Here is an 18,956-nt window from a genome sequence, read left to right on the forward strand (position 1 = left end):
CTGGGTTCTGCACTGTGAGCCAGTTCACTCTGGGCCTGCATTCCCTCTCTAGGCATCTGGGTTGCAACCCACCCACTCTCTACCAGTGGGTCAGCACTCCCTCATCTGCTTCTGCCCTCCACATACATCATTGCCGCTTCTCACCTACCAGCTACTTTCCTTCTCCATTTGTCCTTTGTCCTTCTGGGTTTGTACCTTTTCAAACATAACTTTCATTTCAGAAGAGAGCAGAAATAAGCACCTGGGTCTAAAATGTGTTTTACTGAGTTGCCTTTCACCTGAACAGAAAATAGAACCAAATCATTTTTTTAAAAAAGAAATAGTGTGCTTTCTAAAAATATTATCTGTCTTAATCTTGAAATTTTCAATAACAATAAAGCGTCCAAATTACACTCCTAGGTTAAAAAATGTATTCAGTTTTCTAAACTATAATTTTAAATATGTGTAAGTTAAATCATCTGTACTATGCTTTGATACATAATAGTCTATTTTCTTTAGAATTTTAATGAAATTCAGCCTTGTCGCTTTTATGTTTAACTGTTTTTATACTGGGACATTTCTATTATAAATATTTTTGGATGTCTTTTTATGTTCTGTACAATGTTTAAATATTTCGTTTTGTATGTTTATGTATCTTCCTCTCTTGCTCTTTGTCAGGCATTTGATTTCATTTCAAAATAGGACCCAGCAAGAGAAAAGCTATCCGTTACCATTACTGGAGTGTCTGATTTTTTGTTTGTTTACAGCCTCTTAATGTGCCAGGGACTGAAGTAGTAAAGATGAAATTATATAAACTTTAATAAATTTATTTCATCTGGGATTCCAGAGTAAGAATATTAATTAGGGTTAATATTAATTTTGTATATATTATTAATGTTCACATAATTTCAGATAGCAGTTTTTTAATTGAAGTATACTCAACTTACAGTATTTTATTAGTTTCAGGTGTACAGTGTAGTGATTCAGTATTTTTGCAGATTATACTCCATTAAAAGTTATTATAAGTAATGGCTATAATTCCCTGTGCTGTACAATATATCCTTGTTGCTTATCTATTTTATACATAGTAGTTTGCATCTGTTAGTCCCATACCCCTAATTTGTTCTTTCCCCCTTCTCTCTCCCCTCTGGTAACCACTAGTTTGTTTTCTATATCTGTGGGTCTCTTTCTGTTTTGCATATATATTCATTTGTATTATTTTTTAGATTCCACATATAAATGATTAGGTAGCAGTTTTTAAGTGCATTTGCTACTTAGGGAATTGTATTGTTACCTCTGTTCATAATATCTAAATTAAATTTTAACTCTGAAATTTAACCTTAAAGTACTAGGATTCTCCCGATTGCCGGCCAGCCTAGTTTGTAGGAGATGTTAGACTTATTTACAGTAACTAAGGTATATCTGTCGTCTAAGATAGATGACTTTTCATTGCCAAACTGAGAGGTCAGTTTTAATGAAAAGTAGGAAGGGGTTAATGGTATCACCAGATATAGTAGCTCCAACATATTCTTGAAGGTATATGGGAGGAGATTTTTTAAAGAACCCTATTATTTATGATGATATTAAGATTTTTGGAGTCTTTATTGCTGTACAGTAGTGTCCTGTTTAGTGTCAGTGGGACTCAATTCTGAGTGCACAGCAGAGTTACTTAGAAGTTAAGTAAACATATAGGTGCACAGAACCCAAGCTATAAGTTCAGAACCTCCTTGGTGGGCTCAGCCATTTTTGTATTTTTTTTTTTCTTCTTCTTTTCAATAATCAGGAGTAATTCTAGTGTATATCCAGGTTGGAGAACCACTTACTTGTTAGGATTGAGTTTGTTTGCTATAGGAAGATAGCTAAATTTTGTAAAATTTAACAAATGGAACATGAGATATGGGGACATTGATTCCAGTATAGAAGAAGTGAAATTCAGGAACAGCAAGATGAGAAAACGTAAGAGTTTCGTGTATCCAGTAAAATAGAGCATTATCACTTGATGATTAGTTGAGAATTAGAATGCTTAAGACTTAACTATAATGCTGTGAATTATGACTGCTCATTTATTGGTGGCATTGATAGCATAAACTTTAGAAAATTACCATGAATATCATTCTGTGTTATTTGAACATTATTTTTGATCAGAGGAAAGGAAAGGGTTGTTTCAAGTTAAACAACTTTCTTTAAGTGCTGCTTTTATATGCAATGTATGTGAGTGATGAACCAGTTTATTTTGGATCCATGAATTTTAGCCTCTTACTCCTCCTAACTAGCTCTGTGATCTTTTCTCCTCTTTAAAATATTATCCATGATTTCCTGAAGGTGTGGAATTCTGTGGGATTTAATTCTAGGATTAATTAATTTCTAAGCTTGAGAAAGTGGAGTCATTGCAATGGACATTATATTGAACCCATATATACATACCTTAATAACTCTGTACTATTCCATCATATAAATGTACCATAATTTATTTAACCAATCTCCTGATGGTAGACACTCTGGTTGCTTTCTACTACAACGAGTTGAGTTATTTAGATTATCAAGTCAAAGATGATATATTTTAAGTGTTGATCCATTACTGCCAAATAACTCTCCAGAAATATCTCACCAGTCAAGACTCCTGTCAATGGTCTATGAGAACGTCCATTTATTCTCATACTTATCAGCTCTAGAAGTCACCAAAATGGAATATTTTGGCATATTGAAAGAAGAATTTCATCCTGTGATTTTAATTTGTAGTTTTTTAGTTATAAGTGAAATTGATTGTCTTTTCACGTGTTTACTATTTTCTTGTTTATGAGCCATTTGTATCTTTTCCATCTTTTCTGTTGGATTTTTCATCTTTTTATACTGATATATGGTGTTTTTACAAATTAAGGAACGAAGTACATTGTCACATGTTAACAGATGTGTTTTTCAGGTTTCTTTTGGGTTTTCCATCTTGCCAGCAGTAATATTTGCCATTGTGAATATTTAAATTTTGATGTACTCGAATTGATGCATCTTTTCTTTTATGGCTTTTGAGTTTGGTGTCTTCCTTACAAAGGCTACTGCGCTCTGAGATAAATATATTAATGTATGCTTTCTTCTAGAACTTTTATTGTTCAGTTTTCAGTGTTTGGATTTTTTTATCCATCTGGCATCTATTGTGTTTTTAGTAGAAAGAGATTCATAGACTTTAAGAAGGAAATCTAGCTGGCAAACTTGATCTAGAATAAAATATATATAACATTTTAGTATATCCTTTCCTTCTAAAAGATAAAAACTATGTGATACTTGAAAGATATGTAGCTGATCCTTAGTAACCATGCCTGAAAGACTAACTGCCCTTTTACATGGTGGCCAATAAAGTTGGTAGCCCTGACCACTCTGTAAAATCTCTTTGAGAGATATTGTAGTTATTTATGAGAAAAAATATTTTAAAATGCATTTGATGGAGGCATATTTTGTAAATTGGGTGTCCATCTGCTGAATTTTTTTAAGTCTTCTTTAGCATAATTCTAGGAGACTTGACATTTATATGAAAGGTCCTGCTTCTCTACTCTCCCTCCTCCTCCCTCCCTTCCCTGATTTATTCATTGCTCAGTAATATTTATTGGGTGTTTAGTGTTGCTCATATGAAGATGTTAGGTACTCAAACTGCTTATAGTAGTGGGAGATACATGTAATATGTCTGTAGAAGTATTACCCAAAAAGTGCCCTTGTCAAGACATTTAATTATGGTTAGATAATGTAGTTCAACAGTACCTCATTTTTTTTTTTTTTGCGGTACGTGGGCCTCTCACTGCTGTGGCCTCTCTCATTGCGGAGCACAGGCTCCGGACGCACAGGCTCAGCGGCCATGGCTCACGGGCCCAGCCACTCCGCGGCATGTGGGATCCTCCCGGACCGGGTCACGAACCCGTGTCCCCTGCATCGGCAGGCGGACTCTCAACCACTGCACCACAAGGGAAGCCCCAACAGTACCTCTTTTCTCAAACTAGGATGAAGTAATTTGAATAATTTATCTGGATATTAAATGTACTAAATAAGTTAGAAGAGAATGAAGATGGTTATGGTGGGCAAAACTTTTACTGTAGGAATTCTCGTGACCTAAATTATACTATTAATTTCTTTTTGTTATCCAGGTTCACTTTGATGGCTGGAATAGTTGCTATGATTACTGGATAGATGCAGATTCTCCTGATATTCACCCCGTCGGTTGGTGTTCAAAAACCGGGCATCCTCTTCAGCCTCCTTTGAGTAAGAGACACAGTGATAACCTAAAGAAATGTTTCCATTTTCTTGTGTAGTGTGCTTAATATTTTCTTTTCCTCTACCTTCTCATTCTGTTGGGTTGGCCAAAAAGTGCCTTCAGTTTTTAAGTAAAAATAAAAGACACATTTTTCATTTTCACCAAGAACTTTATTGACAATGTATTCACCCTTTTTTTCCACTACCTTCTGCCATTTTTCAGGCAACTTCGTAATTCAGTCTTCCCAAAACTTAATCTTTTTGAGCAAAGAACTGTTCCAGGTGCCTTTTACAGTCTACCAGTGAATTGAAATTTTTTCCATTAAGAGAATTTTGTAAAGACCTAAAAAATGGAAATCCGAAGGTGCAATGTCTGGTGAATACAGCAGATGAATCAGAACTTCCCAGCCAAGATGTAACAGTTTTTGCCTGGTCATCAAGGAAACATGCGGCCTTGCGTTATCCTGATGGAAGATTATGTGTTTTCTGTTGACTAATTCTGGATGCTTTTCATCGAGTGCTGCTTTCAGTTGGTCTAATTGCGGGCAGTACTTGTTGAAATTAATCATTTGGTTTTCCAGAAGGAGCTCATAATAGACGACTCTCTTCCAGTCCCACCATATATACATCACCTTCTTTGGATGAAGACTGGCCCTTGGTGTGGTTGGTGGTGGTTCATTTCACTTGCCCCGCGATCTCTTCTGTTCCACATTATTGTACAGTATCCACTTTTCATTGCCTATCACAGCTTGTTTTAAAAACGGAATGTTTTCATTACGTTTAAGAAGAGAATCACATGCAGAAATATGGTCAAGAAGGTTTTTTTCGCTTAACTTACGTGGAACCCAAACATCAGAGCGATAAACATAACCAGGCTGGTGCAAATGATTTTCAATGCTTGATTTGATATTTTGGGTATGTCAGCTATCTCCCACCTGGTATAATGTTGATTGTTCTCAATTAATGTCTCGATTTGATCGCTGTCAGCTTCAACTGGTCTAATGGAGCATCGTCCAGTGAGAAATCTCCAGCCTGAAACTTCACAAACCATTTTTGACATGTTCGATCAGTCACAGCACTTTCTCCATACACTACACAAATCTTTTTTTGCATTTTGGCTGCGCTTGACCTTTCTTGAAATAATAAAGCATAATATGCCAAAAATGTTGCTTTTTGTCTTCCATCTTCAGTATTAAAATGGCTACACAAAAATTCACCAATTCTGATGTCTTTTTTTTAAATGCATGCTAATATGACAGCTGTCACATAAAATCTAACAAAATTGTTTTGAAATAAGTTAAAGACAACTAAGTACTACTAGAGCCATCTTATGGGAAAAACCAAACAAACCTTTTGGCCAACCCAATACTTCTCTAGTGTACATTTCTTCTTTGGTTAATCCTTTTGCCTCTTACTGCATTTTTAGTTACCTGATAGTCAAAAATACATAAAAGAAAAAATTTAATATTTGAAAAAGTAGAGTGTTTCTAGACTTTAACAGTATCATCATCTTTTAAAACTAGCACTAAATTTTGGAAGACAATTTGTCAGACTATCAAAATTTAATGTATCAATGTCAATATCCTAATAGTGATTTTATCTTGTAGTTTTGCAGAATAGTACCATTGGGAAAAACTGGGCAAAGTGTACAAGGGATCTCCCTGTGTATTATTACTTACAACTGCGTGCAAAGCTACAGTCACCTCAATAAAAATTTCAGTTAACTTCAATTTTTTAAAAAAGGTACACTGAGAACTTGACATACCAGATCTCAGTTTTGGAGGAAAATAAATACATTGTAGAAAGAAAAATGTAGCAAATACATTATTGTCGGGTTTCTTAAAAATTTCACATGCCTTCCCCCACCTGGTGGCTTCACTTCTGGATGCCACATAGAAGCTACATAAGGGCACCAGAATACACAGACATGGTATCGGTTACAGTATGTTTAAAATAATAAACCTTGGAAACAAATTTTGGTTAAATAAATTATGGTGCACTCATGCTACACCTACAATGCAACAGTCATAAAAATATTACTATTGAGATGGAAAGATTTATAAGACATGAAGTTAAAGACCAAAGAAGAATGTTTCAGAATCATACATATCTATGTTGTGCCTTTTATGTGGCAAAATAAAACAAAACCAAAAACTTGATACATGTATATATACAAATATAGATACATGTGGGAATGCTTGGAACATCTAGGAAGGTTACACATTAACATGATTAGTCAGGAAAAGGAATGAAAGGTGAGGAGAGTTGCTTGAGGGCATCTGTAACTGTTCTTCTGTATTCTGGTGTATTCTCTGAAGTTTTCACAGTGTCCAGGTATTCATATATTAATTATGTTGTTTACTTGATCAAAATGTTCAGAATCATCTCATTATTTTAGATTTCGGTATCTCTGGAATTTGTGACATTTTGAAAGAGGGTTGGATCAAAGGTTACCATTTCACTGTTGAAGTGTGAGCAAAGTCCTAGGGGAAAACCTTTAGAAGTAGAGACTTTAGATGTATTTTTAATTTTGTAGGACCTTCTTTTTCTGTTTATACATGTTGATTGAAAAATTGGATTTTTTTTCCCTATTCTGATCCAAGACATTTGACTCTTATAGCCTTAAATTTTTGCTTTGTTTTTGGCTTTTTAATAGGCCCCTTAGAATTAATGGAAGCCTCGGAACACGGTGGATGCTCAACCCCAGGATGTAAAGGGATTGGCCATTTTAAGAGAGCAAGACACCTGGGCCCTCACAGGTATGTGGTGCTGCCACTCAGGTGGAGATTCCTTATGTGGTCAGAGGGTGCTTGTCCCTTGTATGTGGAAGATAATGATTTCCATGTATACTAAATAGATATTAACTAATTCTGCATTCAGATCCATATGAAATGTGGTTACCATGGGGACCATGTAAAAATGAAGAGTGTATCTGTAGTTAAATTTGCCTGGGAAAGAATGCGTTCATGATTTAAAATAGATTCACTCTAGGTACTTGGCTTTTCTTGGCAACCTGATTAGTTTTATAGATACTGAACTTCTGAGATAGTCATTTTGGGTTGATTATTAATAATGAGAAGGGGGCAGGCCTTGTTGAAAGTATTTGTTTGGTAGAATATTCTATGATTGGGTGACTCAACAATTTGAATAACGAGAGGTGAGATTATTGTAGATTAGCAGCAAAGATCACAAAAGCCACAAATATAAATAGACAAACATCAGAATACATTGTCAAAAATAAAGTTTTTCAATATTTTTCTCTCACATCTAAGTAACTTAAAAGAAAGAAACCGAATTTGTACATTTGAAATGTGATGTATTGTTCAGGCAATTTGGGGTCTTTGTAGACACGCTAAAATACTACTGAAATAGTAAGAAATTTCTGTGATTTAACTGGGATTTTTAGAGGACTGAGGCATCACCTTATTCACGTACATATTAGAATAATAATTTGTCGGTATAAGTATTCTAACTGTATGTTAATTGGATGGCCCAGTAATAATAATGATTCCTTGTTTACCTAGGTTATACAGGTTGTGAATCTAGGTCTTTAAAAAATCTGAAGATTTCACTACCTGTTCCTCTAAGAATTAATAGAAATTGTTAAATTGGTGTGATTATTTTATCTTTATATAATTTCCTCTTTCTTAAATCTCTGCAGCCTCAAATGCTGCTTATCTTCCTTTTGCAACACTCCTGACAAGTTTTGTTTTTTTGTTTTTTTGCGGTACGCGGGCCTCTCACTGTTGTGGCCTCTCCCGTTGCGGAGCACAGGCTCCGGACACACAGGCTCCAGACGCGCAGGCTCAGCGGCCATGGCTCACGGGCCCAGCCGCTCCGCGGCATGTGGGAACTTCCTGGACCGGGACACAAACCCGTGTCCCCTGCATCAGCAGGCGGACTCTCAACCACTGCACCACCAGGGAAGCCCATGCCAAGTTTTTTTATGGGGTTCAGTGTGTTCCAGAGTAAAAGTCTGTGCATAGATAGAATAATGATTCCATTTGCAAATATCCATTTAAAAATCCTTTTCATGGCTTGTATGACTGCAAACCAAAAGCTGTATGATTAAAGGGACATGAAAATACTGCATCTTAGAAGTGATTCAGTATTGGCAAGTGAAAGCAGCTGGATTACTTTTAGGCATTACAGTAGTATCTCCCTTACCCCCCTTATCCCTGTGGGAGATATGTTCCAGGATCCCCAGTGGATGCCTGAAACCTCAGATAGTACCAAACCCTATATGTACTATGTTTTTTCCTATACATACGTACCTGTGATAAAATTTAATTTACAAATTAGGCAGAGTAAGAGATTGGCAACAATAATAATAAAATAGAACAATTATAACAATATATTATATTAAAAGTTATGTGAATGTGGTCTCTCTCTCTCTAAATATCTCATTGTACAAATTTAATGCCTTTTCCATTTTAACTCAATGCTTATTATACACTAACTTTTGCAGTTTGAGGTGTGACAGCAGTACTAACACGAATTTTTTTCTTTCTTCAAAATTTCACAGATAGAAGATTTGTTCTTACTGTAGAGTTTAGCAACCTCAGCATATGATTTTTTTCTTTCTTCGTGAAGTGGAGAACTGTCACTTTTTCACCTAAGGAAGCACTTCACAGCTTCTCTTTGGTGTACCTGGATTGCCAGCATCACTACTGTTGCACTTTGGGCTGTTATTAAGTACAGTAAGGGCGACTTAACACAAGCCCTGTGATACCTCGACAGTGGATCTGATAACCTAGGTGGCTACTAAGTGACTAACGGGCGGGGTACACTGGACTAAGGGGTGATTTGCTCCCTGGCAGGTCAGAGTAGGACAGCGTGAGATTTCGTCACGCTACTCAGAATGGCGAACAGTTTAAAACCTATGAATTGTTTATTTTTGGAATTTTTCGTTTAATATTTTCGTACCTTGGTTGACCTTAGACAAGTGAAACCACAGAAAGCAAAACCACGGATAGGGAGTGACTACTGTATATAAGTCCAAAAACTCATTAGTATGCTATATTTCCATTATATATCTGTAAATTCTTTCATTTAGTAAATATTGTTGAGCAGTGTTTTTCTTTTTTTTAGTAAGATTTATTGAGCATTTGTTTACTCTCTCTGAGCTTTGCACAAATTGTTTTACATGTATTGGATAACCTTCAAGCGACCCTATAATACAGAACTATTATTTCCTCCATTTTTTTGATGAAGCCACCATGGCACCCTAGAGGTTTTTCTAACTTGCCTACTTGACTGCTGGTGACGGGGGAGCCAGGAATGGTGCCCAGTCTAACTGTGCCCTTGACCACCCCCCCTCACTGACTCTCAGGGCACGGCTCCCTGAATTAGTCACAGATCCCGCCTTCAAAGAACTCAGGGACTAATGGACCTATAAAAGCTGTACATAATTTTATTAAAATATAAGATACGAAATAGTAACTAATATTGAAACTTTGACATATGTACCTCTCTACTGTACAACCCCAAGATGTTCATTGAACCAAAGGCAATTTGCTCAAATTATGAAGGAAAAAAAGAAATCTTAAAAATGGGTGAATGCTGACATTATGTTTTGGGGAGTACAATGAAAAATTTACAAAGAATTTTCTTTTTTTTGGTCTTCTGGGAAGGAAATCCACCTTGTAACAATGTCCATAATCTTTTTAGGAGTGCTGTAGGTCTGAGCAGAGAGGTTTGCCTGTCACAGCAAGGTCTGTGGTGACAGTCCTGTCCCTTGCCTGATGGCACCAGCCATTCATTAAGACTGCCTTTCCCTAAGTGTGCTGTGGAACTCTGAGGGTCCTTCACCTGGTCCACAACCATTTCACAAAGTTTCAGTGACTCTCTCTGGAGTCTTTTTTCAAAGATGCAGTGTTGTATTTGCTAAATGAAGGGAGAAATTATGGGGAGAATCATGAAAGATGTTATGGAGAAATGTGATCCAAAAAAAAAAAAATCTATCAGTATAATTGGAACCATAGTGGAGAATGACTCATTGTTTTCTGGAATGAGAGAGGAAGAAGTATACCTCATGGCTTAGAAGCCATGCATTGATAAAGAAGTCGTGTTCATTGTGTTCATTTCCTTGTCACGTATCAGACATAACCGGCAGATCTGTATATAACTCTGGGGCAGGGATGCGATCCAGAGAACTAGTGTCAGCTCCTGCCTGTGTCCTATATTCCCTTCTTTTCAGCCCTCTCAGCTGGCTTTTCTTAGTCTCCCTGAATATGCTGTTCTCTTTTCAGCACTCAAAGCTCTTTATCTGGCGGGATATTAATCCTTACCAGTCACAGCCTGTTTTCCATTTCCTTGGTAGGCTTGTGGAAGAGCTGCTGCATCATGACTGTTCTTTAAAAGGTTCATTTCACTGGCGCTTAGTTTTGTCCTTACTGAGAATGCTGTGCTTAGGAAAACAACGAGAAAATTCTGCTTGGATTAATCTACTGAGAAACCACATAAATCAAAACATGCATTCTTTGCTTAGATAACAAGGAAAGTTGCTCTTTTGGCACGAATAATCAATTTTATGAACGTGTAAGCAAAAGCCTGTGTTTTGACTAGCATGTGTTGTTAGAGTCTCCAGAAATTACAATAGTTGAATTTGATCTAAGAAGTGTTAGAAACAGAAATGTGTTCTCAACAATGAAATGTAAGAATGTGATGTTTTTCAATGTTGAAATGTAAACAATCAGTGAGTGAGTTGGATGTGGATATGGTGTTCTCATTTCTAGGGATGTTCAGGAGCCAGATGACTTACTTCTGTCTCTAGCAAGGCAGCATTAATATTGGTTGTGTCATGGTGTTTCCCTTTGTTGATTCATTCATTTGGCCTACCGAGAGGTCATAATGGGAGGAGATTAAAGGATAACTAAAGTTATATAAAACTAAATGTTCTACATATCTAACGCCTTCAGAAGTAAATGTTTCCTATGTAAGGTTTATCTTGGTGAAATTAAATAAGAAAAGAAAAAAACAGAGTACTTCCTGCAACCTTAAAGGATATTTATAAAGTCCATGGAGAGTTTTAAAAAATTAGTAACTCTGGATTTATACCTGCAAACTATAGTCATCATATTCGTTCAACATCCATCCGTTCGTGGAACAAACACTTACTGAGTGTCTGCTGTATGCAGATACTGGGTTAGGTGATGGGCTGTACAGAGGAGAGGGCCCCTACTTCTAAGGAGAAGAGTGTGGTACAAACAGATTTTTGGAGAGGCATGAATGAGTAGCACTCGGAGAGAAGCATCAACTTTTCCTGAGGGAAGCAGAGAGCCTCCATAAATGGGGCATATTATGGAGTTTTTAATGCTATTGTTTATTTTTGCTGATGGTCTTTTACACAGTAGGGGTTAAGCGTTACTCTTTTTCTCCTTTTAAAATAATAATCCTAGGCAAGATTTTTTTTGTGGCTTCCTATTTGTGAGGCACTTAGATCTGTTATCTCATTTAATTCTCTCAGCAGTTCTATAAAGCTGGCACTGTTCTAATCTCTGTTTTACAGAAGTGGGAGGAGAGATTTAGAATGCTTGTGAAAGTGCCCAGGATCAGAGAGTGGCAGACCTGGGATTCAGCCCGGGCTGTTTTTTTTTGTTTTGTTTGTTTTTTTTTTTTGCAGTACGCAGGCCTCTCACTGCTGTGGCCTCTCCCGTTGCAGAGCACAGGCTCCGGACGCGCAGGCTCAGCGGCCACGGCTCACGGGCCCAGACGCTCCGCAGCATGTGGGATCCTCCCGGACCGGGGCAGGAACCCGTGTCCCCTGCATCGGCAGGCAGACCCCCAACCACTGCGCCACCGGGGAAGCCCGCAATTTCCCTTTTTAAAGCCTCAGTTTCAACATCTATAAACTGAGCATTAGAATAGGAGTGACTTCCTATTCTTCCAAATTCCTAACTCTAATAGGAGTTAGATGAGGTGATGCAAGTAAAGCACGCACCCCGGGTAACGCACTCAGTCTGTGGTAATGTTTGTCGTTGTCATCTTCATTTTACAAATGAGAAAACGGAGTCCTCCAAGTTGTGCCTGCTCGTTGTGGATAAAGCTGCAGAGCACATCTAGAATCCTGAGTGATTATTCTCAGTTGTAAATCAAACCATATCATTTCTTTATTCAAAGGTCCTCCAATGGCTACAAATTGAACCTAAAATAAAAATATGAACTGGTGACTATGACCTGCTAGGACCTACATAATACTTCCCTGCCTGCTTCTACACCATCTCCTGCCCTTGATCACTTCACTCTAGCCTAGCTGGTCTGTCTTTCCCTTACTCATGCCTGGCTTTCCCTGTGTTGTATTACTCTTCTCATTTCCTGGAATGCCTTCTTCAGAGAGACCCTTTCTCACCACCCCCCTCGCAGCCCCGCAGTCTCTCTTACATTATATTCTGGCTTTTGTCACTATGTGGGGTTGTCCAGTTTATTTATGTAAATCATGTATAGCCCATCCCCTTCTAGAATATCAGCTCCATGAGAGCAGACAGCTTGTCTTTTTCATTTTGACTGTGTTTCCCATGGCTAGAAAGGTAATTAACACATCATAGTTACTTGATAAATACTTGTCGATCAAATGAATGAAATAATTCAAGAGTGAAGTTATCTAACCATTTTAAACTTAGTTTGTCACATGAAAAGCCTTCCTTGTGGGTTATTGTAAAGATTAAGTAAAAAACGAACGTAAAATACTTAGCATGGTGTTCTATATATAGTAAATGCTCCATAAATATCACTGGTTTTGTTTTTGTTATTGTTGGGTTAACATTATACACATTTATGTCAACACATGATCAAATGTTATTTACTTTCCTCTTTTGCATAGATATCAAAGTAGCATGTAAGTAAAGAAAATAAAGATTGTACTTTTGCTTACAAGGTATCTGTGATAAATTTTATAGACCATTATCAGAATCACTTGGGAGCATTTGCAGACTCTTCTCTCCTCCCAGGAGGATGTGTGAGATTCTCTTGGTAGAGGGCAGAAAGTCAGTGTTTAAAAATTTTCCCTAGGTGATTATCAACATTCCAAATAGTACCTAACCTGAGGAAAAGAATATGCAAGACACTAATATAATTTACCTAAGTCCCAATCATTTCCAGATTTCAGGAGGCTTCCTAAAAACCAAGGGGCAGGGCTTCCCTGGTGGCGCAGTGGTTGAGAGTCCGCCTGCCGATGCAGGGGACACGGGTTCGTGCCCCGGTCCGGGAGGATCCCACATGCCGCGGAGCGGCTGGGCCCGTGAGCCGTGGCCGCTGAGCCTGCGCGTCCGGAGCCTGTGCTCCGCAACGGGAGAGGCCACAACAGTGAGAGGCCCGCGTACCGCAAAAAAAAAAAAAAACCAAGGGGCAAGATAGGGAGTTAGTTGGAGGGGCTGATTATGTATTGAGATAGAGGCTGCCCAGTTTTTCTGGAGACTGGAAAGCTGAGGCCCACGCACAGGAGTATGCTGACTTAATGCTGAATTAACAGTTAGTGACCTAGATTCCCTTTGCTTGGATAACAGGAGTGATCCCCCCATGGAATCTGAGAGACGAACCAGTGGTCACAGATAGAAGGGAAGGGAGCTAGATGGGTCATTATCCAAGTTGGCTTCTGGTCCGTTTTCATATTAGGGATGGGAATAGCTACAGATTGATTTTTTTTTTTCTAGGATATCAGGTATACATATGGGCCTGGAGACAGGAAATGGGGGGAACCTCCTTCCTTTGGAGGGTAGCAGCTGTTATAAAGGAAATTAAACAGTTTGTGATGGCCCTGGGCCTGGAAGATCACTTTTAGGAAGGGATCTGCTCCATCTGTCAATCACTCTGTCTCTGTCCCACCTCTATCACCCACCCTTCTATGTTAAGCATTTCTCTCTTGGGCTGATGGTTCCTAGAGATATGCACAGGCCCTGCCCTTGGACAACACAGGAGGGAGTCCTTCGGTGACCATTGCACACTTCCAAAGACTGCATTTAAAAATCTAATGCAAAGACATATTTTCTATCAGAATATACTTAAATTATGTTTGTTTGTTTGTTTTAATTTATTTATTTTTGGCTGTGTTGGGTCTTCATTTCTGTGCAAGGGCTTTCTCTAGTTGCAGCAAGCGGGGCCCGCTCTTCATTGCGGTGCGTGGGCCTCTCACTATCGCGGCCTCTCTTGTTGCGGAGCACGGGCTCCAGACGCGCAGGCTCAGTAGTTGTGGCTCACGGGCCTAGTTGCTCCGTGGCATGTGGGATCTTCCCAGACCAGGGCTCGAACCTGTGTCCCCTGCATTGGCAGGCAGATTCTCAACCACTGCGCCACCAGGGAAGCCCTTAAATTATGTTTTAAAGATAAAATATTTCATACTGTATGTTTAATCTATGTAAATATATATATCCAGTTAAATTTTTGCATTTTATATTTTTAGCTTGTCATTTTAATTGGAAGAAGTAATTATGCTCTAACAGGAGTGTTCTTTTCTTTCGTTTTTTAAAAATTTTAATGTTTTAGTGCTGCCACCTGTCCCTATTCAGAAATCAATTTGAATAAAGACCGAATTTTCCCAGACCGCTTAAGTGGTGAGATGCCTGCAGCTAGTCCATCATTTCCAAGAAGTAAAAGGGCAGACACAAATGAAATCTCTTCATCTCCTGAAACCAGGTAATTAAAGTGGTAATATTAGTGTTATTTAGAGGTACTGTAGTTGGAAGACTTTTTTTCCTCAGGTGATTTATGTTCTGTAGTGATGTCTTCTAGTACATTATTGAAAATGCACCTGACTTAACGTGAGGCCGATGATACTTATAAAAGTATGTCCAAATCAGGCAGGATATCATATTACCTGTTCATCTTTTAGTTGAACTTGCTTGATGTTAGAAGTTTGGAAATCCCCTTTTCATTTCATGCCAATTCATACTCTGAATGAACGGATCAATATTTGTATAAAAGCATCCTTTACAAAGAAGATGGTAGATTCCCTGTGAAGAATGGACGTTATTTCTTTTTAGTGCTCATTATATGCCAAGTACTTGCATCTGCATTATTTCATTTAATTATTAGGATATTTGTTGTACTGTATGCCCAGTCATTTGGTTTTGATATCACTTGTAGAGTTGAGTTGGAATGTTTTAACCTCCGTGGATTATTAGGTAAAGAACCAAGTTTTGTTTGATGTTTTAAGTAAATGGTCTCTGCCTTTATATTAACTAAAGATATTACTAAAAGAAAACATTAATACAAAGATGATCCTTAGGTTTTGGGGCTTTCTTTTATGGAGAGTTTTTAAAATCTAAGACAATGTAGTTCTTTGATTATTTTAATATTTTGTAACTTTTGTTCTCATGGATGAACCAAGTGAACATTTGAATTAATAAATCTGATTCTTGGACTTCCCTGGTGGCCCAGTGGTTAAGAATCCACCTGCCAATGCAGGGGACACAGGTTTGATCCCTGGTCCGGGAAGATCCCACATGCCATGGAGCAGCTAAGCCCATGCACCACAACTACTGAGCCTGCGCTCTAGAGCCCTTGAGCCACAACTACTGAGCCCGTGTGCTGCAACTACTGAAGCCCGTACACCCTAGAGCCCGTGCTCCGCAACAAGAGAAGCCACCGCAATGAGAAGCACATGCATCACAACAAAGAGTAGCCCCTGCTTGCCGCAACTAGAGAAAAAAGCCAGCGCGCAGCAATAAAGACCCAATGCAGCCAAAAATTAATTAATTAAAATTTTTTTTAAAAAGTCTTATTCTCAGCTCACAGCAGTGTTATTGGAGTAATGGCATTTAAAGTATCAAAATCCTTAGAGAAAAGCAGTTTCGCCCTATGGATCGGGGAGAGCTGTAACTTCTTTAATTATCGACAACAATGATTGTTTTGTTTTTTTTTTTTTTTTTTTTTTGGCTGTGTTTGTTCTTCGTTGCTGTGCATGGGCTTTCTCTAGTCGTGGCGAGCGGGGGCTACTCTTCATTGCAGTGCGTGGGCTTCTCATTGCGGTGGCTTCTCTTGTTATGGAGCACGGGCTCTAGGCGCGTGGGCTTCAGTAGTTGTGGCTCGAGGGCTCTAGAGCGCAGGCTTCGTAGTTGTGGCGCACGGGCTTAGTTGCTCCACAGCATGTGGGATCTTCCCAGACCAGGGCTTGAACCCGTGTCCCCTGCATTGGCAGGCGGATTCTTAACCACTGCGCCACCAGGGAAGTCCCTGATGGTTTGTTTTTAATCCTTAAAACCATGACTAATGTAACATAAATTCATATACCCAACTCAGTGCCCTGTAATGAGGGCATATCACTTGAGGAAATTTACTTTAAGACAAATAAAGTACTAATTCACATAGTAATAATTACAGAAACAGAGTTCATTGACTCACAAGGAGGTAAAGATCCCTGAAGTTTGGATTTCAAAAGCTGAGATGTTGTTTACAATTTTAACAGGACACTCTGAAGGGCTGGCAGTTTCAACTCACAGGCTTTTCACTAACTTTCTGGGCTCTGGGCTGGATACCTGGGTCCAGTTTCCTCACAGCAGAAAGACCTAGTTGGTTTAGGTGACTTTTGCGGTCCTTTTTAGCTCGAAATATTTGTAAGAAAAGAGTAATTTTTTTCTTTCAGTTTTATTGAGATACAGTTGACATATAGCACTGTGTAAGTTTAAGGTGTACAACGTAATCACTTGGCTTATGTATATTGTGAAATGATTACCACAGTAAATGAACATCCATCACCTCACGTACATCCAGAAAAAAATGTTTTTTTCCTTGTGATGAGAACTTTTAGAATCTACTTTTTAGCAGCTTTCAAATATACCATCCAGCAGTGTTAGCTGTAGTCACCATGCTGTACATCTTTAGGACTTATTTATTTTATAACCGGAAGTTTGTACCTTTTAACCGCCTTCCTCCAATTCCCCCTCCCCCATCCCCTGCCTCTGGTAACCACAAGTCTGATCTCTAGAAAAGAGTGACGTTTATAGTGGCTCTAATGAGTCCAGGGATCTGTCTTCTGTGAGGATGTGAGCATGGTTCTCCGCGTCATCACCTGTCATTAAGGAGACAGTCTTAGAGACTTTAAGGTTTCTATCGTAACCCATGGCACACGTTTGATATCTAAATAATTTTTACATTACATAGATTTTTAGCCCATACTGTCTTTTGTTCAGTGAATTCTAACCTGCCATTACTTCTCTGTGAATTAATATTTACACTTATTTGTGTTAAAGTTAAATTGCTTCAAGGGTACCAGGATTTGGTAAATGAGCGTTATGTTATTCGTGGTTTTGAAGACTTTGTTCAGATTTCTTCTCGTCTTCAACTTTCCAGGTTAACTATTTTTATTTTATTTATTTATTCTGACTCATTCATTTATTTATTTGGAGGCTAGTAGTAACCGGAGAGATGTGATTAGTTATACGTTGTCGAAGGAAACATAAGGGAGACAATCCCTTAATGATCCCAGACTTTTTAAGGTGAACATTTTTGACCGAGATTTTTTTTCGCTTTACTTTTTATGCTAAGTATTTTTAAGAAATGATTACAGACATCATGATATTTCAATCTAAGCACTTCATTATGCATAAAAACAACATTTCCAAAATAGCCAAAATAACATCGATTTATTTACTTTTCTAAATACAGATTTTATTCTTTTAAATTTTTAAAAATTTGCTTCAGATTATTTTATTTCTTTTCTTCTCCAGGCAGTCACTAGTTCTCAACAACAATCAAAATGATACGTGGTATTTTAGATATAAATGATCATGGGGTAGCAGCACAGCAGATGTTAACAAATGAAAGGTTGTTAACAAAGAAGCCTCATCTTACAGCTTGAAGATGGTTGATTTAATGTAGAATTAATAGAGTTGAAGTTATCTGGCTTCTTTGCTTTAAGTGAATCTGTATGAACATATTTAATTACATTTTTCCTTTTTAAAATTAAAAAAAAATTTATTGAAGTATAGTTGATTTACAATGTTGTGTTAGTTTCAGGTGTACAGCAAAGTGAATTAGTTATACATAGATCCACTCTTTTTTAGATTCTTTTCCCATATAGGCCATTTCAGAGTATTGAGTAGAGTTCCCAGTGCTGTACAGTAGGTCGTTATTAGTTATCTATTTTATATGTAGTAGTGTGTATAGCAAACATAAAATTTTTTGATCACTGATTCTTTCACCTGGACTTAAGAATGAAATCGTGAGCTGTGCAAAGCTCTGAGAACAGTGACTGATAAGCAATAAGCCCTCGATAAATGTTAGTTTTTATTAGTGCTGTTGCAAGAGGAATAGGTTGCTTATTTGTTTCACAATATTTAATTCAGAGGAGCAAAGTAAGGCTGGCCCATTTTTTTTTAATATTCCTAGGTTAAACTTTGAGTAGAGAGTACTCAAACAAGATGATTCTCATAATGTCAGATTATGGTCTCTCCTTTTTTTCCATAATCATTGCTCATGTAGATGGAATTTCCCAGTCAGGTTTTAACACATTTTCTTTGCATCCTTCTTAATAACTTGCTAAAAATTGGTTGCCAGACTCTACTTTTAAATTTTAAAAAAAGGCATTTGGCACAGCAAGAGACAGTTGCACCCCCAGAAGCAGACCTTGAGACAGAGATTTGATGGCAAGTGGTTTACTTGAGAGGTGAGGAAAACGCCACTAGGGGAGTGGAGAGGTGAGACCGGGAAGGAAAGGCAGCCAGGAAAAGCTTCATTTTCACCCCAGCTACCACTGTGGACAGAGGGAACACAGCCCTGCTGGGGGCACCAGTAAAAGCTTCATTGTCACA

The 18,956-nt window shown here is 38.0% G+C and overlaps 1 protein-coding gene across 5 annotated transcripts in view; it reads left to right on the forward strand.

Moving 5' to 3' along the window:
- Window positions 1–18,956, forward strand: part of L3MBTL3 (L3MBTL histone methyl-lysine binding protein 3) — a 118,224-nt gene that overhangs the window by 71,613 nt on the left and 27,655 nt on the right. For all 5 annotated transcript variants that reach the window (XM_029224027.1, XM_029224022.1, XM_029224025.1 and 2 more), the window contains 3 exons: window positions 4,107–4,221; window positions 6,869–6,971; window positions 14,692–14,841. In XM_029224027.1, the coding sequence (XP_029079860.1) occupies window positions 4,107–4,221; window positions 6,869–6,971; window positions 14,692–14,841 (368 nt within the window). The remainder of the gene's footprint in view (window positions 1–4,106; window positions 4,222–6,868; window positions 6,972–14,691; window positions 14,842–18,956) is intronic.

Source organism: Monodon monoceros, unplaced genomic scaffold (assembly GCF_005190385.1).
Source record: "Monodon monoceros isolate NGI ecotype Baffin Bay Population unplaced genomic scaffold, NGI_Narwhal_1 Super_Scaffold_15, whole genome shotgun sequence".
NCBI lineage: Eukaryota > Metazoa > Chordata > Mammalia > Artiodactyla > Monodontidae > Monodon > Monodon monoceros.